Raw genomic sequence first — 18,235 nt, 5'->3', positions numbered from 1 at the left:
AGGGGAAGAGTTGGTGGGGAGAAGTGGGGACACAGTTTTCCTGGGCACAGCGACAAAAAGGGACAGCGAAATGGGTATGTGCAGGTGCGGCATACACATTGCCACAGTCACAGACAGGGACCCTGTCCCAAGTGGGGATTAGACACACGTGAGGTTGGACAGGGAATGGCACACATGGAGACGAACTAGGTGCCTGAGACACAGGCATCCCTTCACACACAGGGACCCTGCATGGTGTCTGTTTGTGGGGTGAAGACTGAGCACAGGGAGAGGGTCGTGGGTGGTGGGCGGTGGGCAGGCTTTAGCAGCGTGGCTTTGATGGGACGGCCTGTGCCCTACGCCAAGAGGAGGTTGTGCCCCTGGAGTTTCTGGAAGGCTCTATTTGCAGCCCCTCTACCCACAGTGAGAGAGAGAGTGGCAGTGGGGTGGGGGAGAGGTGTCTTCGCTGCAAGAGCCGGGCTGGCCTCTCCCATGGTGGGTATCAGGGCTCCCTGGGGAGAACCGTGCCAGGCAGTGAGCCCGCACTTAGGCAGGGACAGCAGGAATATCTAGAGGAAGCTCTGGCCACCTTCCCCCACCTCCGGAAGTGAGCTGGGTCTCCGAGCCTGACCCCACAGCCCGCAGCCTCGGTCCTACTTCCTCCTAGTTTGCTGGAATGTCCTGGCCCTCTAGGTCCAGGGGGAGCCCAACACCCCAGGGTGAGGTATCAGGGGCCCATCTAGTATCCCAGAGGAGGAAATCCCAGTATCTTCCACGCCCCACCCCTTAGCCCAGTCCAGGCTTCCATCCCCTGCTCTCTCTGGCCACGGGTACCCAGCCAGTGAGGCCTGGGAGACTTAGCCGTAGCCCTGGGGAGGGCACTGCCCCCAGGCAGCTTGGCCAGTATTTGTTGACTGACTGACTAAGTGAATGCCCAGCCAGCTGAGTGCTCGTCGTGGGGTGTGTCCTGCTGGGCAGGAGCTGGGATTGAGTTACAGTGGCTGGGGCCAGTAGTGGGGAGGCAGAGACTGGCACCGTGCCAGGTCCAGCACTGCCCACAGGCAGGGAGAAGGTGCGGGAGCAGTTTCCAACAGGTAGGCCTGGGCAGGGAGTGGAGGTCCCAGGGAAGCAGAGGGGCAGAGAGTGGGCTGCTGGAGTCAAGGGCGTGGAGAACAGGGTCCCAGGGCTGAGGGCCACAGAGCCTCCTTGGCAGCAGGCAGCAGCCCAGCAGGTGAAAACGCTGATGGGGCAGGGTGACTGTGGCCGGCAGCCCCAGGGGAAGAAAGAGGCGGCTTTTGTAGGTGGGTAGGTAAGTCCGTGGCCCACAGACACAGGGTGCCTGCCCCCAGCCCTGGCCACTTCCTCCTCTCCCCTCACTCCAGAGGGCAGCACCATTCCCCACTTCCTGGAAGGGCAAGGTAATCTCAGGCTCCCTTCACAGGTACCCACAGAGGGAGGAAGGGCAGGAAGGGCGCCTGTGGGGAGAGAAAGAGGTGCTGGAAGAGGGAGGGGGCCAGGAGAGAGGAGGCACCCAGGGACTAGAGGGGCATGAGGAGAGAGGAGGGGGTGTCTGAAGGAGGAAGGAGTGCCCTGGGAAAGAGAGGGGAGCCCAGGGAAGAGAAGGGAAGACCAGGAGAGTGAGGGAAGGGGGTAGGGGAAGACAAGGAAGCCTGGAAAGGAGGAGGGGCCTGGGAAGGAAAAGTGGGAGAAAAGGATAAGGATCCCAGGGGAGAGGGGAAATGGGGGAAACGGAGAGCCAGGGGGAGGCAGGGCACCCAGCGGGGACAGAGGGAAACCCTGGAAAAGGGGAGGTGTGGGGCATGGGGAGAGAAAGGGGAGCCAGGGAAAGGACTGGGCATCCAGAAGGGAAAGGGGCCCTGAGTGGGGGAAGTGGGCCCCAGGAAGAGGAGGAGGAGGGAGAGGACTAGGGGTAGGAGGGTTCCCATTTGGGAAGGTGGTGAAAGGGAGTTCCCCAGAGGAAGAAGGGCAGGAGGGCTTGGGAGCCTGGGGAGGGCACTGTGGGGAGGGAGGAGGCCCCCATTGTGAGCACTGGTTCCCCCTCCCTGGAGCCCAGGTGGAAGACAGTGAACACAGGTGCCATGTGAGTGGGACCCCAGCCCTGGCGGCTGAGGGTTTGGCTCCACAGGCTGGGGCTGGATATCAGACAGGCTCCCAGTCCCCCAGGGGCGATGCCCTCCCCTCCTCCCACCCCAACTTTCTGGCAGCCAGTTTGACTTTCCTGTCCCCCTGGGCCCTAGTTGCCACTGTTCTGAGGTCAATCAGTAGTCTTTCTGGCACTCTGTCACCGTGTTGCACTCTTCCATGAGCTACAGCTCACAGTTCCTGTCTGCACCTCTGGTCACTGCCTGCCTGGGCCCCCGGTCACCGTCACTGGTCACTATTTCTGCCTGTTACTCAGTGTCCTTCTACAGGGCCACCGTTGCCTGTGACTCTGCTTGCCACTCAGTGTCCTCATGTTTTCTGTTGCTTGAGGTCACCTTTTCATGGCCACTATGTCTGCCTGTCACTCATGTCATTGTCACACCAACAGGCCATCAGCTGTGGCAACAGTTCTTGGGGCAGTTAGGGTGCACGGGCCACTCCCTTCTCCATTCATCTTCACTCGGTCCAGTCATTCCACAACTTGCTGAGTACCTGCTGGGGGCCAGGCAGCTGGGATCCCACAGTAAAGAAGAGGACAAACTCCTGCCTTCAGGAATCTTGTGCGCTGGTGAGGGAGGCCACAACCAGCAACCATCCTATGGTTTCCATAGGGTGTCAGGATGGGCTGTGAGCTGTGATGGACCCAGCTCTAACCCCCTAGAAGGACCGCCCGCCCTGCCCGCCCTGCCCCACAGCCGCCTCGCTCCCACCACATTTCCGTGGCTGTCTGTTGGGTGTTGCCGCAGTGTCCTGTGAGCTCACCACGGCCAAGCCAGGGGCCCTGACAAAGGTGTAAGGAATGCGAGCCACTCTATGCCACCTATTGTGCTACGCCTGATTCTGTAACTCTCACCTCACCTTGTTCCGCCTGGAGCCAAAGGTGTTCCTGCTTTTGATAAGACACAGTGGGAGTGGAGGGGAGGGGGGAGGGACTAACACACCAGGGTCACCCTGAGTGAGAGGCTGAGAAAGAAGTGACTTTTGGACCAAACCTCTCACACAGGTTTCTGAAGGAGTGGTGCAGGGAAGCCTCGGGTACTTGAGCGTGAAGTGCCAAGACATAACAGTCGACAGAAGTGAGGGTCCCTTCCTTCCCCAGGTACTTCTCATTCCATGTCACTGTCACTCACTGCCCTCTCATTGTCTTCCTCCTCTGCACACGCAGAACCACAGAGCACAGACTCAAGCCAGCTGAATCACGGTTTGCAGAGCCTGTGGCTGTTTGCAGAGCCTGTGTTATACAGAGTTCAGCTCTGTTTCAAGAATTTGTCAACTGAAGCGGGAGGATCACTTGAACTCAGAAGGTGGAGGTTGCAGGGAACTGGTGGAACCACTGCAGTGCAGGCTAGGTGACGGAGCAAAACCCTGTCTCAAAAAAACTGAAAAAGTTTGTCGAGTGTTTATGCCTGATCTGCCCAACCCACTCATCTTAGCTGAGCCTGTCACTTGCTGCAGAGTCTGTCAGTCTTCAGAGATAGTCTGTGTGTTTACAGAGCCCTCCTAACAAAACTCGTGTTCTGTGATGAAGCCATACAGGTGGCCAGGCACAGGTCTCCTGCCTGAGAACTCTGGCTCTTGCTCCTCCTTGCTGCCTTCTTCCTGCCTGGCCTAGGATGGACATCAGCAAGGGCCTTCCAGCCATCCAGGGCCACAGGGACCTCCACATATGGATCACTGAGGTGAGAGGCACGACCAGATAGGAGAGGAGGTGACACGGAAGAGCGTGGGGTCTCCCACACCAGGCTTCTCCTGCCCCCAACTCAGAGAGTCGTCCTCCACCGGGCCGCAGCGGGGTCTCCTGAGTTGTTACAGCACACCCTCCTCTCCCAGGACCAGAAGATGGTTCCGGTACCCGAGGGGGCTTACGGGAACTTTTTTGAGGAGCACTGCTATGTCGTCCTCCACGTGAGTTGCTTGGGGAAGTCGGCCTGAGAGGGGTGACATGGCTCAGCACTGGGGAAACTGGGGCACGGACATACCTCTGCCCTGGGAAGCGGCAAGCTGGGCGCCCGAGAATCGCATCCCACAAGGGGGCCGCTGCCATAGAGGTTCCTCAGCCCCTCCCTCCCGCTTCCTGATGCCCGCGGAAGCCCCTGCCCCACGCCTCCCCGTGGCCCTTGGTACATCCTCCCCTTCTCCACCCGCACCTGCGCCTTCCCTGCAACACATATACACAAACACCCGGACCCCAGGTCCCCCAGAGCCCGAAGGCCACACCGGGGGCGTCCAGCGACCTGCACTACTGGGTCGGGAAGGAGGCGGGTGCGGAGGCGCAGGGCGCCGCGGCCACCTTCGTGCAGCGCCTGCAGGAGGAGCGGGGGGCCCTGACCGTGCTGCACCGCGAGGCGCAGGCCCACGAGTCCGACTGCTTCCGCAGCTACTTCCGCCCGGGAATCATGTGAGTGCGGGACGGAGCCGTGGAGTCGGTGCCTAGGCTGGGGCAGTCTTGGGAGGGCCGACGTCCACATCCCTGAATGGGGAACGCCGGGAGGGAGGGGTTGGGTAACACGTTTATTGAGATGCAACTCATATGCCACACCATTCACCCATTTAAAGTACACATACCTGTCAGCGATTTTTAACAGATGTGTGCAACCATCACCACCGTCAACTGTAGAACATTTTCATCACCCTGGAAAGAAGCCCCACACCCCTTTGCAGTCACTCCTCATTTCCCTCCAGCACCCCCATCCTCCGCCCTCGGCAACCACTCATCTACTTCCTGTTTATCCATTTGCCTCTTCTGGGCGTGTCGTAGACATGGAATCATCCAACAAGTGCTCTTCCCTGACGGGCTCTTTTTGCTCAGCGCACTATCTTCGGGTTTATCTATGTTGTGGCGTGTGTTATTCCTTTTATTGCCAAGTAATATTGCATGTTATTAAGATACCATGTTTTATCCATTCATCACGTAATGGACTTTTGGGTTGTTATCACTTTTGGGCTGTTATGAACCTTTTTCTGTGAACATTTGTATACAAGCTCAGGCTTTCATTTCCCTTGGTATATACCTAGGAGCAGACACCAGTGTTGTTTTGAGTTTGCTTTTCTGTTACAGTGCTGGTAGGAACATATCTTTTGCTGTAAATTGCTTCACAGGTTTTTTAAATTAACACTTGCAGTACATTTGGACATAGAGGAAATTGCTGTTATTTGATCATTTCCATTCCATACAGTTGAACCTAATCCATGCATGTAGTATATACATGAACACATGCACACAGGCATATGTGCAGATGCAGAAACACATACCACCCCATGTATGTCCACCTGTGTAGATGGACATGTGTGAATATCCATGGTCACCTACACACACATATGCTGTCGCCCACTTTTTTTTTTTTTTTTTTGAGATGGAGTCTCTCACCATCACCCAGGCTGCAGTGCAGTGGCGTGAGCTTGGCTCACTGCAACCTCTGCCTCCCGGGTTCAAGTGATTCTCCTGCCTCAGCCTCCCAAGTAGCTGGGATTATAGTCACCCACCACCACACCCAGCTAGTTTTTTGTATTTTTAGTAAAGACGAGGTTTTACTGTGTTGGCCAGACTGGTCTCAAACTCCTGACCTCCAGTGATCCAGCCGCCTTGGCCTCCCGAAGTGCTGGGATTACAGGTGTGAGCCACCACACCCAGACTATTGTTGCCGACTTCCTTTCACTCACATCTAGACTTACAGGGATAAACAAATACACACTATGCCCCAAATGTATGTACATGTACACGTATATGCATGTGTCCACATGACTACACATGGAAACATGCACACTCATGTCCTGTATGCACCCATGGGCTTATACATACATGTGTTCACACAGACTCCAATGTGTGTGTTAAGCAGGAGCATACGTACATGTGCTCACATCTGCAATCATTTGTGTACATGGCAGTCTGTGTTCTTACATGATACCTTCCTGCTATTCCATCCTCAGCTATAGGAAGGGAGGTCTGCCATCTGACCTCAAGCATGTGGAGACGAACATGTTCAACATCCAGAGACTGCTGCACATCAAAGGGAGGAAACATGTGTCTGCCACTGAGGTAAGGCTGCCAGGGGAGCCTCTTGACCTCTGGAATAGGCTCAGACTGGGTGTACTGAAATATAAGGAAGTTGGAAATTGGGTGAGGATGTGGGGGACAAGGAGCTATCAGCATTCCCAGATGGTCTTGAACCAGAACAGAGAGGATACCAGGCTTCTACCCCACTTCTGCCACTGCTCCCCAGACCTTTTGTTTCTGCATCTGTCTCATGGACATACTAAGAACTTGGGCACAGATACTTGGGAGGCTGAGGCAGGAGGATCGCTTGAGCCCAGGAGTTCGAGGCTGTAGTGATTCATGATGACACCACTGTATTCCAGCAACTTGGGTGACAGAGAAAGACCATGTCTCTAAAAATAACTTCGGCAGATGGGGCAGACGATATGGCACCAATGAATGGTCCTTGTTAGCAGCACAGCGAGAGGTAGCGCAGAACTTAGGGGGAGGGCATAACCTCACACTCACTCACACTGTCGTTACCACCCGTATGCACACACTGTCCCCGCTGTTATCCCTGGGTGCTCCTCCGGTTCATATAGTGCCCTTGTGCAAATCAGAACACAGCACCCCTTTCTTCCATCTGTCAGGAAATTAAAGAAAAATACTGGTTTCATTAGAACAAAACATTTTGCTGCTATCTGGCCAGAATTTGGTGTCATGAACATTCAGTTGTACAACGTCTACAGTGTGATGGGAATGCTTGAGGTATGCAAGTGAGACTGCACAGGCAACCCTGTGACACACCGATAATCCCACATAGGCTCTGCACTGTCACCCACAGACCAGTGACCATACATCCCGGGGCATTGGGGGACACCATGAAGTTCCATGTTTCTCTTATTATCCTGGCATCATAATTGAAAGTACTGCCTTTCACAAAAGTGTCTCTATTTGGAGACTATCATTATCCATAGGTAGACACTGTCACCATGAGCACACACACTTGTTTACATGTGATGTCCCCACATACATGCGTATATGCAAACACAAAAGATAAACAGATGCACCCCACCTGTATACGTGTACACATAGAGTACAGACATGCACTGAGAAGTGTCATAAGTCACATACACCCTGTGAAATGCAGCATTGCCTAGTCACACATGCCTACGTACAGCCAGATGCATACAACTTCATGCACCAGGTGACACATCCCAGCCATGCTTCCGTCTAGCGGATGCTGGTGGTATGACTCCCTGTCTCCCTCCCTGCTCCTCCTGGTTCTGGTAGGTGGAGCTCTCCTGGAACAGCTTTAATAAGGGTGACATCTTCCTGTTGGACCTAGGCAAGATGATGATCCAGTGGAATGGGCCCAAGACCAGCATTTCTGAGAAGGCTCGGGTTAGTGTCTGCCCAAGGAACTGGGAGTACGGGGTTTGTGAGAGAATGGTCCTCCAAGTGCCCATCCTCCACACCCTAAGAGTTGGGTGTGGCTGTCTGCCTGCCACAACCCAAGAAATGCCTACGAGGTCCAAGCTGAGTTCAGACCCTGCACTGTTCGTGTCCCCTGGATGCCAGGATGAGGGAGCACCAGCCCTTCTCCCCACCAGCCTCTGGGAGCTGAGCAGTGACAGGAGAAATCTGTGCTGTGAGGAGGCACACTGGTGACACCCTGACTGCCAGGTCCTCTCCCGCAGGGGCTGGCCTTGACCTACAGCCTCCGGGACAGGGAACGTGGTGGTCGTGCACAGATTGGCGTGGTGGATGATGAGGTCAAAGCCCCGGACCTCATGCAGATCATGGAGTCTGTGCTAGGCCGCAGGGTGGGCAGCCTGCGTGCTGCCATGCCCAACAAGGATATCAACCAGCTGCAGAAGGCCAATATTCGCCTGTACCAGTGAGCACCCTTGGGGTGGGCAGGGTGGGTGGGGCAGTCCAGGACTCTGTGTCCATCACTACTGCAATAACACAGCACCTCTACAAAGCCCTCCAGAAAAGGCTGCTGGGTTTCTGGAACAGGTCACGTGGACTGTGGGCCCAGCCTGTACTGTTTGTTTTTTTGAGATGGAGTCTTGCACTGTCACCAGGCTGTAGTGCAGTGGCGCAATCTCGGCTCCAGCCTCTACTCTTACATGGTGTGTGGCTGCCTCGCTGTGAAACCTGTTGTACTGACAGAGGGACTGTGGCGCTCTGCCAAGGCCAGGGAGCTGCCTAAAGCTCCACAGCAAGGCTGCAGTAAAGTCAAGACTACAACTCAGGGCTCCAGCCCCCATGTCTTTTGTCTCTCCGGGGGCTAGGCTAGGGTGGAGCCAGGTCAGGGAGGGGCTGGGCTGGCCACACCTGGGTTCCTGTCCCCGTAGTGTCTATGAGAAGGGCAAAGACCTGGTGGTCCTGGAGTTGGCGACCCCCCCACTGACCCAGGACCTGCTGCAGGAGGAGGTGAGGAAGGCCTGGCCCCAGTCACTCGCACCCTTCCCCACCCACTGGGACCACCTACTGACCAGCCCCACCCTTGCTCCCAGGACTTCTACATCCTGGACCAGGGAGGCTTCAAGATCTATGTGTGGCAGGGACGCATGTCTAGCCTCCAGGAGAGAAAGGCTGCCTTCAGCCGGGCTGCGGTGAGCCCTGGGGCCCCGTCTGAGAGGAACAGAGCACTGCCCCGGATCTAAGGGAGGAATCAGCCCTACCCTGGAGTTTGAGTTGGGAAACATCCCATGCGGGAGTCTTAAAGGGGTGGTAGCCCCGCCCTGGGAGCCCTGAGAGTGAAGACCAGGTGGCCTCTGAGAAACCATGTGTAAAAGGGGCACGTGGCCCTGCCTTCAGGTCCTGGGGCACCTACTGACTGGGCAGCCCCGCTTTCTCAGGGTGGGACTGGGTGGGAAGGCGGGGCTCTGCCTGGGGTCCGTGAGGGTTGACTTGGCCTGTCCTGCCTGAGGCCTGGACTAAGGGAACCCTGCCTGCCCTCAGGGACCTCAGAGAAGTCGGTGGTGACAAAGTCAGTTCGTTAAGTGGGTCATGAGCTCGGTTAATTAACGCTTCTCAGAGCTTGGCTGTCCCAGAGGGTAGGTCCCTGGGGGGCGGGAGTGGAACAGTGGACTCTCGATCGCAGGACTGACGGTGCCTTCCGCCCCAGGGCTTCATCCAGGCCAAGGGCTACCCGACCTACACCAACGTGGAGGTGGTGAACGACGGCGCCGAGTCGGCCGCGTTCAAGCAGCTCTTCCGGATTTGGTCCGAGAAGCGGAGCAGGAACCGGAGCAGGAACCGGCAGCTTGGCAGGATCGGTGAGTGGGCGGAGTGAGCCGGAGGGGGCGGGGCCTGGCAGGAACCTGCTGCGGGAAGGGTGTGGGTGGAGCAAGATGAAGGGGGCGGGGCCTGCGGCTCGGTGGGACAGGTGAGTGGGCGGAGTGAGCTGGAGGGGGCGGGGCCTGGCAGGAAATGGCGGGTCCCGAGGGGGTGGGACAGAACCTTCTTGGGTTGGGGAAAGGGGCGTGGACAGCCGAGGACCGGGCAGGACCTGGACTCTTGCTGGATGGTTGAGAAGTGGGCGGGGCGGGGATGGTGTGGGAGGGGATGGGGCAGAAGGTGCAACTGACACCACTGCCCCACCTTCAGATAAACTGACTCATGTAAAGCTGGACGTGGGCAAGCTGCACAGCCAGCCTGAGTTAGCCGCCCAGCTCAGGATGGTGGACGACGGCTCTGGGAAGGTGGAGGTGAGGGGCAATGGCTTAGTTGGGGGAAGATGGGGACATGGAGGTAAGCTTTGCCTACAGGTGAATGGTATCACTGCTATCTAAAGTGACTCAGCTGCACATCCACACACAATCAGGAACACCAAGGGACACATGTACATTTACACGCTCTCCTAACAGGAGGTTCATACAGTCACACCTAATCATACACAGCAACAGGCACACACACAGCACAGTAACACTTGGACACTTAAATTCGCCCTATAGTCACATGTAGGACAAAATCAAACATACGCTCATACAGACACACATACACCTTGTAACCACATAATCACAGCCACACAATCATAGCCAAGTACACAACTGCAAACACGTAGCTGCAAAAACTCTACATCAGACATGACCACAGTCACAACCATCAACCACCCACAGAGACACAACAACACAGACACATGATCACACATAATCACAGCTCCGCACACCCAACCCTAACTCACAGCCATACACTGTCAACCACTCATCCCGTCCCAGCCCAGCGTTCTGCGAGACGCAGAGGTTGAGGGCCACTTCCAGGCTCTGTATAGGGTGGGGTTACATCTTGACTTGTTGGCTGACCCCCTAGCAGAGCCCTGAATTTTTTAGGCCCTAGTTTGTAAATAAAATGGGGGCAGAAACTGTTGTCCCATCTGGCCCCAAGGCTGATATTGGGATGCTGTGAAATTGTGGGAACAGAACTGCTGGGCCTATGTGAGGGCTCCCAGTTCTCGAGGTAGGTGGAGGTCAGAGAAAATTGCAAGGTTTCCTTTTTCCTTTGCTCTAATATGGATGGACAGAAGCAATGAGTGAAGAGACTGAGACAAGAGGAAATGCAACAAGGGAGAGGGGTGGGGAGCAGGGAAAGAGGACAGAGAAGGGAGCACAAAGAGAGAGAGAGAGAAGCAAAGACTGGGAAGGACCGGGGATGAGGAGGAGACAGAGGGAAGGGAGGAGATGGGTGGAGGAAGAGCAGGGAGCAGTGGGGTACAGGAGAGGAGGAGGAGTCAGGGAGAGATGGGATATACACCGAGATGGAGAGCCAGACAGGAATGGGAGACGGAGACAGGAAAGCAGAGAGGAGGGCGAGGGAGAGGGAAAGAGAACTCCAGGACTCAGGAGCCAAGAACAGAGTCAGGAAGGGGATCCTCCTGGCAGGCAGTGGACAGGCAGGCAGAGAGAGGGCCTGAGCCAAGGGGCCTGGCTGCCCAGTAAGTGCCACTCTTAGGCAGCCTGTGATCGAGTCAGCCCCTTTTGTGAAAGGCAGGGTTCTGGCTGCTCTGGTCTGGAGGGCAGCTCCCCAGGGACAACTGCCAGGGTCTAGGGGGGAAAGGACACCCAGGCATTGTCTCCTGCCGTGCAGAGGTGAAGTAAGAGAGGCGTCACCATCCCCAATATACAGGTGGGAAAGACCTGAAGCTTGAAACGATGTCACTGCCAACGCAGGGCCGACCTGGGATTTGACCAGAGTCTACCTGGCTCCAGGCTCAGCCACCCACAGGAAGAAGAAACCACACTGACCGATGTGAGGCGGTGTGTTCCCTTCAGTCTTTGAACAGGCTTTGTGTTTTCTAAATGACACCTGAAAAAGGGAACTCATTCAAGAGCTCCAAGACTTCCCTTTCCGCCCAGCTTCTGTTACCCTGGCCTGAGTAGCAAGCAGCTGTGAGCAACTGCTCCTAGCCAGGGCTGTGGCTGGTGGAGTCGGGACTAGGGCTGGGCATGTGGCTGGGATCGGGTCCATCTCCCACGTGTGGTGGGTTTCAGGGGTCCATGGAGAAAGGGTCGCCTGCAGATCCTTGCACACGCCCAGCCCAAAGCCTGAAATGGGCCTGGAGCTGAGGGTGGGCCTCGGAGGCTGCGGAGAGCTTTCCAGCTAGATGCAGGAGGGGTGGGCTGGTTTAGGGAGAGCCGCCACCTGTGCCCATTGGTGCCCTGTTCCCCAGGTGTGGTGCATGCAGGACTTGCGCAGGCAGCCCGTGGACCCCAAGCATCACGGACAGTTGTGTGCAGGCAACTGCTACCTCGTGCTCTACACATACCAGAGGCTGGGCCGCGTCCAGTACATCCTGTACCTGTGGCAGGTGCGCCGGCCTGAGGGAGGCGGCACTCACCTTAAAGCCCAAGGGCTGGGCTCTGAGAGTGAGATGGGAGAGCTGGGCCAGGCCCTCACCGCCCTACCTGCAGGGCCACCAGGCCACCGCAGACGAGATCGAGGCCCTGAACAGCAACGCTGAGGAGCTAGACGCCATGTACCGCGGCGCCCTAGTGCAGGAGCACGTGACCATGGGGAGCGAGCCCCCCCACTTCCTCGCCATCTTCCAGGGCCAGCTGGTGGTCTTCCAGGTAGGGCTCACCTCGCCGCTGCGGCCTTCCCGCTTCTCCGTGGGCCATGGCCCCTGCACACTCCTCAGCACCTTCCTTTGGGCCTGGGGCCTGCTTATCCCTGGTTTCCCTGAGCTTGTCCAAGCTTGTCCCAGGAGCTCCAAGGTTAGCCCTGCCTGAGTTTCTCTCCCCAGTCCCAGAGTCAGATGAGGAAGTTGAGTTGAAAGGGAGCCAGGGGCTTCCTGGGGTCACACACTGGCAAAACTGGTCCCCACTTTCCACCTCCAGGGCCTGAGCACCCGTGCTCTGACCCCTCAGAGATGGGGTGAAGGGTCCATTTAGAAAGGGCCAGTCCCTATCCCAGACTGAGGGGATTCCTGCCCGCCACACCTAGAGGGTCCTCTACTCCTCACGTGAAGTCACCAGTGAGGGCCTTGGTGGCTTCAAGCAAGGGTCCCTGAGCCTTGAGGCAGTATGTCCCACAGTGGGACAGGAAGGGGTCCCTGGGAGCCCTTGCCCCAACCTGAGGCCCTACTCTTCCATAGGAGAGAGCCGGGCACCATGGAAGGGGACAGTCAGCACCCACCACGAGGCTTTTCCACGTGCAAGGCGCCGACAGCTACAGCACCAGGACTGTGGAGGTGCCAGCTCGTGCCGCCTCCCTCAACTCCAATGACGTCTTCTTGCTGGTCATAGCCGGCGTCTGCTACCTCTGGTTTGGGAAGGTACCCACAGCACCGACCACTTGACTCATGCCCAGAGGTAGTGGTGCCAGGCGGGGGGGTGGTCCTTTCCACGGGGGATGCAGACTTTGAGTCTAGCCTCAGATAGACCAATGGGGGAAAGGGGGAGGAGAAGAAGACACAGTGTCTCCTCTGGAACTCGGGGAAAATTACAAAGTGACAGGCAGAGCCAGGTCCTCCCCTCCTTACTCCCTGGAGCACGGGGCATGTCACTTCCCAGGTCTCTTGGGAAAAGGGGAGGCCTATGTCAGTTTGCTGGAGTTTTCTCTAATTTTCAGCATAAACTATGACCCTCTAAGCCTGAAGGCCTCCCATCCCATGCTCTGGACACCCCGGGAGGGTCCCAGACCCTGTGATCCAGATGAGCTAGGGACACAGGCCTGGAGGGTGAGGAGATGCCATGTTCACTGGTGCCCTGCCACCAGCTTAGGCCTCCTGTAACTTGGGCCTGGTACCCCCCATACACCCTGTGAACGGGATATGGGGCTGGAGGTGAGACCCCTCCTCATGTAGGGCTGAGCCATCTCTTTGCCTGCTAGGGCTGTAATGGTGATCAGCGTGAGATGGCGCGGGTGGCGGTCACTGTCATTTCCAAGAAGAACGAGGAAACGGTGCTGGAGGGTCAGGAGCCTCCCCATTTCTGGGAGGCCCTGGGAGGCCGGGCCCCCTACCCCAGCAACAAGAGGTAACAGGGTTGGGAGGAGAGTGTTCTTACCCAGAGGAGGAACTGAGGCTCAGAGAGGATGGGTGACTGGGGTTCACACACACAGCTGGAGAGACAAGACTAGGACCGAGGACTCTAAGCTTCCCCCTCACAGAGGATCCCAGGAGCACAGCCCGCCCTTCACGCCCAGGCTTGAGTAACTTGGGTCTGGATGATGCTGGGGAGGGTGGGGAAGTGGCGCCCTCTGCTGGCAGCATCTCCTCCCTGCACGGTCTTGGTCCTGAGCCAGGAGATAAAGCACCTTCCCCACCCTACAGTCCCCAGCGGTCACGGTGCCCAGTGTGCGCATCTATGGTGTCATATGACGTGTGGGTATACAGTGCGTGTGGAGGTGCAAGAACAGGTGTATTCGGGGTGTCATGTGTCTGCAGACAGGGTCTGTATAGGAAGTTGGAGTGAGGCAAGGGGAGGAGGAAGCTGAGTCCACGTTGCTCTTGGCCTGTCTGTGGGGCTTGGTTTATGCACTGCACTGCCCCCAGTTCTCCTGAGCTCAGTACTCCTGTCTCCTCCCAGCCTGCCTTTCCTCCTTCCACCTTGGGCTGGAGACCTGATCTCTGCCAGGGGTGGGTCAAGGAGTTCCTACCATCCCAGGGAGGGCGAGACTGCAGCTCAGGCCCTCCCCTTCCCCTGCAGCCCTCTCCTGGGAAATTCATGGGCAGCTTGCATCACAGCTGGGAGGGCCAGAGCTTTCTCCATGAGCAGAGAGGGACCTTGCACCCAGAGCAGAGTGCTCCAGGAGTGGAATCGTGGGGCTCCAGGAGGGCCCAGGCCTCCCACTCCCGAGAAGTGGCTTCCAGCCCCCTGGGGTGGGGTACATGTGCCACAGGCCGGTGTGGCCCTCTGCGTGGCTCACAGCCTTGCTGTTCTTGCTGGCCAGACTCCCTGAGGAGGTCCCAAGCGTCCAGCCACGACTGTTTGAGTGCTCCAGCCAGATGGGCTGCCTGGTCCTTGCAGAAGTGGTGTTCTTTAGCCAGGAGGACCTGGGCCAGTATGACGTCATGTTACTGGACACTTGGCAGGAGGTAAGGAGGCTACCCCTGCCTGGTGGGGCTGTGAACGGGGGTGTGTCTGTATGTAGCCTTCTGACTGTGTACATAGGGCTTTGGGTGAGTCTGCATGAGTCTCACTGCAGTGCCTCTGAGACCACAGATGAGGGCGTCATCAGGTGGCGGCAGCGAGACTGCGGGAGACAGGAGTGCGTTGGGACTCGGGTAACTGTATTTGTATCGTGTGTGACTCCACACACACGACAGCGCCCGTGGCCGAGCTTGTGTCAATGCTGCAGGTGACTGAGTGGAACCCCAATCTCATCACGTGTGTGGCTTGGTGTGAGCGTTTGCCTTTGTGCACTTGTGATACTTTGTCGTGACTGTAAGGTCACATGATGCTAGAACTGGCCAGACCAGTGGTAACTGGTGAGTGTGTGTGTGAGAGACTGTGACCAGCTGTGGCTGAGTGACAGAAGGCTGTTTGTGGGGCTGTGCAGACAGACAGTGCTGTTGTGTGTGCAGCTGTCTGACAACAGTGGATGTGTGTGTGTCACCAGCACTGTTTGAATTGGTGAAGCTGCGTGCTCCCATCTCACTCAGACCAAACCCAGAGCCCTTACCCCAGCCCTGCGTGACCTGGCCAGCCCCAACTCTTTGACCCCCTTTCCTCCCCCTCCCTGCTTCTGCGGCAGCCACAGCAGCCTCCTTGTGTTCCCTGAACGTGCCAGGCACGCGGCCACCTCGGGGCTTTTACACTGGTGGTTTCTTCCTGTTAGGACACTTTTCCCCAGACATACACGTGATTTGCTCCCTCACAAAACCTCTAGAGGGCAGAGATTTTTGTCCATTTTCTTTCATTGTTGAATCCCCAAAGCCAGACCAATGCTTGGCATACAGTAGGTGCTTTATAAATATTTGTGGATTGATCTCCAGGTAAATCACACAAGAAAAATTTGTGGATTAAGCTGGGCGCGGTGGCTCACGCCTGTAATCCAAGCAGTTTGGAGGCCAAGGCGGGCGGATCACCTGAGGTCGGGAGTTCAAGACCAGCCTGACCAACATGGTGAAACCCCGTCTTTTTAAAAAAAATTTTGTGGATTGAATATGTGCATGCATGCATTCCCGTGACCGTCTTGTGTGTTCAGCGTGTGGGTGAGGCCCCTTGCTGGGTGGGTCTGGACAGGGATGGGTATGTGGGGTCCTGTCTGGGACGTCTGATGGACAGGGAGGGGTCAGCTCTGGGCAGCCCGCCATGCCAAACGTCAGGCCCCCTCTGTGGCCTAGATCTTCCTGTGGCTTGGGGGCGCTGCAGGTGCATGGAAGGAGGCGGTGGCCTGGGGCCAGGAGTACCTGAAGGCACACCCAGCAGGGAGGAGCCTGGCCACACCCATCGTGCTGGTCAAGCAGGGCCACGAACCTCCCACCTTCACTGGCTGGTTCTTCACTTGGGACCCCTACAAGTGGACCGTGAGTGAGACCTGAAAACCCCAGCTCTACTCTAATTAATTTGGGGGGAGAGGGGCCGGACCTGGGCTGAGGGAAGGAGGCGGCACTGCTCAGGCTGGGGCTTGCCAGTATGTGCGAGAGACCTGGTCTTGTCCTCAGGCCCCTCCTTAGTCCCACTGGTTCCCCCTCCTCCTGCCCTGATACTTGCCCGATTCTTGCTCTAGCCCGACCCGTCCCACAAGGAAGTGTTGGAGGGCAGCCCGGGAACAGCATCGCCCATCTCTGAGATAACGGCAGTGAGTCCTGGGGCCCCAGGCTTCCCCGCAGGGGCCTGGGCGCTGACAGCATGGTCCTGATGGGCAGGGGAAGTGCCAGGCCCTGGTAGGTGGGAGGGGCTGCAGAGGGAGGGGAGAGGCCTGTGGGTTCAGTGCAGCCTCCCTGTGGGCTACCGAGTCCCCATCTTCCCCAGCCTGAGGCTCCTCTCTGGACAGGAAGTCAACAGCTTCCGGCTATCCAGATGGCCAGGCGATGGCAGGGCAGGTGCCATGGCCCTGCAGGCCCTCAAGGGCTCCCAGGACAGCTCCAGGAATGAGCTGATGCGGGGCCCCAAGTTGGGTGGCGTCAGCACCTCTGTCAGCAGCACCAGAGCCTCGATCAACGGGGCCCTCCCCCGGGAGCAACTGATGCACCAGGCCGCTGAGGACCTGCCAGAGGGCGTGGACCCTGCCCGCAGGGAGGTGGGCACCTGAGACCCCCTGACCCTCACTGCCTCAGCACTGGTGCATCTGCCACTGAGCTGGAGGAGCCCGAGGTAGGATCCCCTGGTGGTAGGCAGCTGCCCTGGGTGACACCCTCCCCTCTACCTCCCCCAGTTCTATCTCTCAGACTCTGACTTCCAAGATATCTTTGGGAAATCCAAGGAGGAATTCTACAGCATGGCCACGTGGAGACAGCGGCAGGAGAAAAAGCAGCTGGGCTTCTTCTGAGCCCAGGCCCCCCACCCCAACATACCTACGAGGCTGGGGACGCCCTGCTCCCACGTCCCTCAGAGGCTTCTGCTCATCCTCTGCTTGTCAGTAAAAGCGGGCTGTCCATACAGGATGTGGTATGTGTTTTTTCCAGCTGGGGCCACTCAGCAGGTCTACGTCTCAGGGGAAGGGGCCTCCGGGGCTGGCAGGGGTGAGCTCTTGGTGTCGCCCCTCAGAGGGATTTGTTTCTCGTTGGTGTCTCCAGATCCCCCCTTACCCCACTCAAGTGTGTGCGAGCATGGTAGAGAGTGAGGTGCTGGGGCTCCAGCACTCAAGAACATGGGGGGCCACAGACACACACACTTCACAGGGGATTTTCTGGCATCCAGGTAAAGAGACCACAAGGCTTAATCTTATCGTGATTTTTATAAAAACCTGGGACCATGGGCCGGCCGCAGGGTGGGAAGGCTGCAGCGTCGTCCCTAACGGAATGAAGGACAGCTCCCAGACACCATGTTAGAGCTGAAGGCAGTCTGGGGGCCTAACCCGAGCAAGAAGCGGGGAGCAGCCAGCCCTGGCCCTTGGCTGGACCCCACTGGCTTCCCCCAGTCTAGTCCTGGAGGGAGATCTTCACAAAGAGGGTGGCTGACGGATGTTGGTCCCCGTTCTTAGACAAAAGGTGGACATGGCGGTATCCTGGCGGGTGGACAGGCAGGAGGGAACACCAAGTTCTGGTCACTCTGGGGGATGCTTCAAGGGACAGCCAGCCCTAGCCCAAGAGATGCCAGGCCCTGCTTTCTACCGCCCTGGCCGTCCCCTCCTCTTGACACTCACCTTGCTTGAGGCTGTTCAAGGGGATGGTACTCTGGCCAATGAAGTCGTTCTTGGAGGAGGCGTCGTAATCTTCCACCACAAAGCGGACAAGGGCAAGGTCAGGCACAACTACCTCAAATGCAAACTCCGTGTCCCACCATGGGTTGAAACCTAGGGGAGGACAGGCACCGTATCAACAGCATGACCAGCAGCCCCAGCGGCCCAGCCCGGCCCAGCACCTACCATTGTTGGTGATGACAGCCGTCTGGCGGCTGGCCACGTCCCGGCTCACGCCGTGGATCTCCACTGTCACCTTGGGGTCCACGATTGAATTCTTATTCTTGTTGACTTTTGGCAATTGCTGCCCTGAGATAACCT

The 18,235-nt window shown here is 57.4% G+C and overlaps 2 protein-coding genes across 15 annotated transcripts in view; one reads left to right on the top strand and one right to left on the bottom strand.

Annotated features, from left to right (window-relative positions):
* Positions 1-940: 940 nt before the first annotated feature.
* VILL (villin like) lies at positions 941-18,137 on the top strand. 9 transcript variants are annotated; one of them, XM_012455665.3, is made up of 22 exons: positions 941-1,073; positions 2,612-2,710; positions 3,146-3,241; positions 3,671-3,821; positions 3,973-4,047; positions 4,335-4,540; positions 6,070-6,178; positions 7,409-7,519; positions 7,816-8,015; positions 8,479-8,557; positions 8,641-8,739; positions 9,255-9,405; positions 9,737-9,837; positions 11,796-11,933; positions 12,037-12,195; positions 12,720-12,899; positions 13,457-13,602; positions 14,519-14,663; positions 15,915-16,097; positions 16,301-16,372; positions 16,568-16,813; positions 16,949-18,137. In XM_012455665.3, the coding sequence occupies exons 4-22, from the start codon at positions 3,756-3,758 to the stop codon at positions 17,060-17,062; spliced, it is 2,580 nt and encodes an 859-aa protein (XP_012311088.2). In that variant the 5' UTR covers positions 941-1,073; positions 2,612-2,710; positions 3,146-3,241; positions 3,671-3,755; the 3' UTR covers positions 17,063-18,137. The 9 variants fall into 9 exon arrangements, with proteins under 9 accessions (XP_012311088.2, XP_012311087.2, XP_012311089.2 ...); XM_012455664.3 differs by having other exon boundaries at positions 2,531-2,710; XM_012455666.3 differs by lacking the exon at positions 2,612-2,710.
* Positions 17,452-18,235, bottom strand: part of PLCD1 (phospholipase C delta 1) — a 37,870-nt gene continuing 37,086 nt past the window's right edge. For all 6 annotated transcript variants that reach the window (XM_012455674.2, XM_012455671.2, XM_012455670.2 and 3 more), the window contains 3 exons: positions 18,101-18,233; positions 17,879-18,028; positions 17,452-17,740 (listed from right to left, as the gene is read on the bottom strand). In XM_012455674.2, the coding sequence (XP_012311097.1) occupies positions 17,655-17,740; positions 17,879-18,028; positions 18,101-18,233 (369 nt within the window). In that variant the 3' untranslated portion in view covers positions 17,452-17,654. The remainder of the gene's footprint in view (positions 17,741-17,878; positions 18,029-18,100; positions 18,234-18,235) is intronic.

Source organism: Aotus nancymaae, unplaced genomic scaffold, assembly GCF_030222135.1.
Source record: "Aotus nancymaae isolate 86718 unplaced genomic scaffold, 86718_ANA_hifiasm-v0.15.2.pri h1tg000038l, whole genome shotgun sequence".
In the NCBI taxonomy this organism is placed as follows: domain Eukaryota; kingdom Metazoa; phylum Chordata; class Mammalia; order Primates; family Aotidae; genus Aotus; species Aotus nancymaae.
This window is presented reverse-complemented; position numbering and strand designations above follow the sequence as displayed.

Excerpts from the sequence above, each read along its gene's own strand:
- VILL (XM_012455667.3), top strand. The coding sequence starts at position 3,756 with ATGGACATCAGCAAGGGCCTTCCAGCCATCCAGGGCCACAGGGACCTC. Across the intron at positions 9,838-11,795 it reads ACGGCTCTGGGAAGGTGGAG|GTGTGGTGCATGCAGGACTT; the intron begins GTGAGGGGCAAT and ends CCTGTTCCCCAG. Across the intron at positions 14,664-15,914 it reads TACTGGACACTTGGCAGGAG|ATCTTCCTGTGGCTTGGGGG; the intron begins GTAAGGAGGCTA and ends TCTGTGGCCTAG.